Source organism: Syngnathoides biaculeatus, chromosome 11 (assembly GCF_019802595.1).
Source record: "Syngnathoides biaculeatus isolate LvHL_M chromosome 11, ASM1980259v1, whole genome shotgun sequence".
NCBI classification, from domain to species: domain Eukaryota; kingdom Metazoa; phylum Chordata; class Actinopteri; order Syngnathiformes; family Syngnathidae; genus Syngnathoides; species Syngnathoides biaculeatus.
The window spans coordinates 4444429-4449428 of NC_084650.1; the positions used below are offsets into that span (position 1 = coordinate 4444429).

General features: G+C 40.8%; 1 protein-coding gene across 2 annotated transcripts in view; it reads left to right on the forward strand.

The window, feature by feature from the left end:
- Window positions 1-5000, forward strand: part of cenpu (centromere protein U) — a 13673-nt gene that overhangs the window by 8495 nt on the left and 178 nt on the right. For both annotated transcript variants that reach the window (XM_061835934.1, XM_061835935.1), the window contains exons 10-12: window positions 403-450; window positions 824-885; window positions 4804-4960. In XM_061835934.1, coding sequence (XP_061691918.1) covers window positions 403-450; window positions 824-885; window positions 4804-4960 — 267 coding nt within the window. The remainder of the gene's footprint in view (window positions 1-402; window positions 451-823; window positions 886-4803; window positions 4961-5000) is intronic.

The following is a 5000-nucleotide window of genomic DNA, read 5'->3' on the forward strand; positions in this document are numbered from 1 at the left end:
GCAAATGGTGACATGTGCCTCAAATAAGTACAATAATTCAAGCATTGAAGAAATGAAACTGATATTAAAATTTTTGCTGTACTGGTAGAGCCCCAAACAAGGGACATTTTTTTCCACAAATACAGTTAAATTTAGTGTTGAAATTAATGGTTTGGGGGCTAACAAATTTCTAAAATTGCTTAGCTTCCGGGGGCTTTGCCCCCTTGGCCCACAACGGGGCGCTGCCCCTGCACCCTGCTGAGGGCCTTCAGCCCCCACACCCCCGGCTATTTTTCAGACTTTTTTCTCATTTGGCATTCTCATCCCTGAGAAAGAGAACTTGGGGTGCTTTGCCATCCCATAGTAGACAACTACAGCAAAAATGAAAGCATTTTATTAATTCTCTGGTGCTGTAATTTTCAGATTTCCACATATAAGGAGCTCAAGGTTCTGAAACGTAATAATGCCAAGGTAACCAACACAATTACTGCATTTTCTGGACAACAATGTCCACCGGTTAATATAGCCAAAATATGGTAGTCATATTTGTTTGCTATACAAGACAAGGAACAATTGCATATAACACATTGCACATGTAATCTCCATTCGTGTGTAACGATCTTGGAGTACAAATCAGCACTCTCAGTACTTGAGTAGCCAAACGATCCGGACTTGTGAAGAGGGTTCAGGTATATCGCCAATTGCCCATTGTTATTATTCCCTTAGTTTCTTTGTTTTTGAAGAAATACTGGTAGAATGCCTTACGGGAAAATTATATCTGTAACCACGTTATGTTTAGAAAGTTCATTTGATTTATTTAGTTGTTTTTACCTGTGTGTGTCAGGTGTGCTCCATAATCCATACCAAGACACAGAGACTTTTCAATGCCAAGGATGAGCTAATTAGGTGAGGTAACTATACGCTTTTCTACGCAAAGTAGAATGTCCTAAAGTTAATTTTCAGTTAAAATAATCAACAACAAAATGATCGGATTTTGTCAAGGAACTAAAAGATGGGTAACCTTAAACAAGTTGACGTTTTCTCCTGTAAAGGCTATATCTCTTCTTGTTGCATGGTTTAACCATTCTAAAGCATATCTTCGTGAAATGATTTATTCTGTTGGCTATGTTGGTGGTCACTTTTTGTACACTATGTCGTGTCCTATCTAATATATTTGCCATTTTTTGTGCTGTTCATATGTGTAGTAAGTTTAGGCTATCTCATAGATCAGGGGTCACTGACCATTTTGAGGCAGAGGACTACTTTGTGAGCACCGATCGTATGAGTTCATTCTCCATAAAATATGTATATTTTTCATAATTCCATTATACATTAGTTTAAACATTTCATAAATTTAAGCAAGCCAAATTCAAAATTTAAAGCACAATTAATAATAATTTGTGATCTGTGCTATTTTTAGAATATGCCTCATGGGCACCTTAAGTGGTCCTCGGAGGCAATCATGTGCCCGCGGGACCCGTCTTGGTGACCCCTGCCCTAGATAGTGCCCTCAATTCATCTTGAAAAGTAGTGAACAACCCACAGTCACTAGAAAAGCAATACAATATGCCCTTGCACATTTGTGGTTCCACGTACTCATAGATATTGCTCTCAAAGATTATTTTTCCTGCAGAATTGATGAAATATCAGAGATTTGAATCACAGTCCACACATTGCAGTAACTCTTAAACGCCAGCAAGTGTCCTCTTGGTTCCACCAATGCTTCCATTGGCTAAGAGAGTCCAACTTTTTGGTGTCGCTGTCACTTCAAAAGAAAGAGGAGTTTTTGATGACTACACTCTAGATTTCAGAATAAGAATCAGCTTTAATGGCCAAGTGTGTAAAAACACACAAGGAATTTTTCTCCGGCAGTTGGTGCTGCCCTGGTACGACATTCAGAACAAAGAACAAGGAACAACTTAGCAACAAGAACAAAGAACAAGAGACATTTCTGTTTATATGTACCATTCCTTATAAGAGTCGTGTAAGATGTAAAATCTTCTTCATTGAGAACATGTAAGAATTAAGTATGTTAACATCCTACATTGTGTTAAGCTTGTACAGAGTGCCTTTACACGTTCACGGTTCTTGTTTTAGACCAGTGCAATGTCAATTGTGCAAAGGGAACAGTTTAAAGTGACGAATCGTGCGGTTTGCAAAATATAAAAAAAGAAATGTAAAAATATATATTTATATATTTTATATATAAAACTAATACTAATACTGATTGGAACAGCAGGATGTGAGTGAGTGTCCTAACATGGCACACGGCATAAAAATAGTAGATTCGCTGATCAAGAATTTAATAACTTAATTGCCAGAGGGAAAAAAAACTGTTCGAATGCCTGCTACTTTTGACTTTCATCTATCTGTAGCGCTTTTCCCGACAGAAGGAGCTGGAAGAGCTGGTGTCCAGGATGTGGAGGATCCGAAAGGATCCTGCCTGCTCTGGACCTAGTTCGTGTTGGGTGCAAGTCCTCAATAGTGGGTAGCGTGGTGCCGCAATCCATTCAGCGGTTTTGATTGTCCGTTGCAGTCTGAGTTTGTCCTTTTTTGAGGGAACTACGCTTTGCTGTGACAATTGAGCCATAGTCACTACACCATTATCGATGCATTCATCAATTTCCTTTTGCTTATCCGAGGTTGATTCGCAGGGACAGTAGCTTTACCAGGGAAGCCTAGACTTCTCCCTCCCCAGCCACTTCCTCCCGCTCTTCCAAGGGGATCACAAGGTGTTACCAGGCAGTCCAAAAGACATAGTCTCTCCAGCGTGTCCTGGGTCATCCCTGAGGTCTCCTCGTGGTGGGACGTACCCGCAACGCCACACCAGGGAGGCATCCAGGAGACATCCTAACAGATGTCTGAGCCACCTCATCTGGCTCCTCTCAATGCGGAGGAGGAGCAGTTCTACTCTGAGCCCCTCCCAGAAGACTGAGCTTCTGACCTTATTTCTATCGGAGAGCATGGAGCCTCACCAGAATCCTCACACCCCCGGCCAGGGTTTTCTTCAGCTTTATTTTACCCGACTATCTGTGTTCCTACCCTAACCCCTGGTCATTAGCTGTAGGTCGTGACCAAAAGAACAAGATTCCAGATAAAAGTGGAAAAAAATGTTTTTTTTTGCTGCAGTATGTCGGAGCTCTCTCTTAGTGACAGGGTGAGAAGAGTGATCATCTGGCAGGGGCTCAGAGTAGACCTGCTGCTCCTCCGCATTGAGAGGAGCCAGATGAGGTGGCTTGGGCATCTGTTTAGGATGTTCCGGGCATGTCCTCACCAGGTGAAGACCACTTGGGCAGCCTAGGACACGCTGGAGAGACTATGTTTCTCAGTTTGCTTGGGAACGCCTCGGGAGAGCTGGAGAAAGTGGCTGCAGACGCCTCACTAAGCTGCCTCTCGAGCACAATTTCCATTCTTCCCTCACTTGTGAACAAAACTCTTAAGACTTGGGGCAAGATCTCAACCCTGATGTGGAGAGGGCACGCTACCCTTTTCCGAATGAGGACCATGGTATTTTTTTTTTTTACCAGAGGTGTCTTTCTGTATTGGGTATAGAAAAATTACTTTCGACAACAAACTACAAGAATAAATATTTTTAAGATAATAAGCCTAAAATGAAAATGATTCCATTGCTGTTTGTGATATGCGTATTTAGGTAAAAACTGTTCTTTTTTTCATTCTGGGATTGTTTTTTTTTTTTTATCCATGCTCTCTTTCTCTCTCAAAGAGATGTATTATAGATTACATTGTTTCCTCCCACATCCCAAAAACACGCATTAATTGAAGACTCTAAATTGCCCCTAACTGTGATTGTGAGTGCGACTGTTATCTGTCTCCATGTGCCCTGTGATTGGCTGGCAACCATTTCAGGCTATATCCTGCCTCCTGCCCAATAACAGCTGGGATTGGCTCCAGCATTCCTGCGACCCTCGTAAGGATAAGTGGCTCAGAAAACGGATGAATGGATTACAAAGTGCCCTCTGACTGTGGGTATTTGTAGATGTCTTCTTACTTCACGAAACAAACTGCTTGACACATTTAAATATGTCAGGTGAATATGTGCTAAGTTCTATGGCGATTTTTTTTTTCCCTCATTCTTTATTGCTGCAATGCCTTGGCATTTGCAGATTATGTATATTCCACACATTTTAAATAGCTCACAATTTACATATCATTCCAATGTTTTAGTTACGGCAATATCAGATACACCTAAATGTATTCACCTGTCGTGTCCCAGTACTGTACATAAGCCTGTATAAAATTTTCCCGCCCCCCCCCCCCTTTAACGCTTACAATATGTTTGAATTACAGGCAAAACATTTGGCTTTTTTACAATACTTGGTCCTTTAGTTGTTTAGCATTTCAACATAGAGAAAAATCTGCAGAAGTTGTCTGCTTTCTTGCTCATTCATGCCTTTAATTTTTTTGTTTGAATGTCATTGTCTTCTGCTGTAATGTGCTGATGTATGAAAAGAATGTAATTTTTGGATGGTTTTGATAGTCTAATAAAACCTAATGAAAATGCCTGCATACTTAGTAGGTTGTAGGAAATGGATGAAAGATTCCGAACACAGCCATACTGTTCAATCTCTATGAAAGCAAATGTTCCCTCTTTTTCAAGTCCTTTTTTGTCATCAGCAAGAATGCTATTTGTTAGACAAAGAACACCTCTCAACGTACTGATGTGGACATAAGATAATGTTAAAATTGTCAGGAGTAATGGTGCTTCATGTGAAGGATTGTCAATAAGTTCAGGGTGTGCTGTCTTCCTCAGGAGGAGCGCTTACAGACCGTTTCCTACAGTTAATAAAGTGTTTTGTCCAATAGTGCAGAGAGGCAACTTGACCTGCTTCAAAATGAGAAAACTGACCTTGAACTCAGATTACAAGATCTGCGAAGAAGCCAAGCCTTCCTCCAAGATATTCGAGAACTCAACCAAGTCTATCTAGACTACCGGCTTGCACATCCTAAAGAGAAAGAGACAGTAGGAGAACAAGTGTTGTCTGTTTAGAGATGCCATCAGT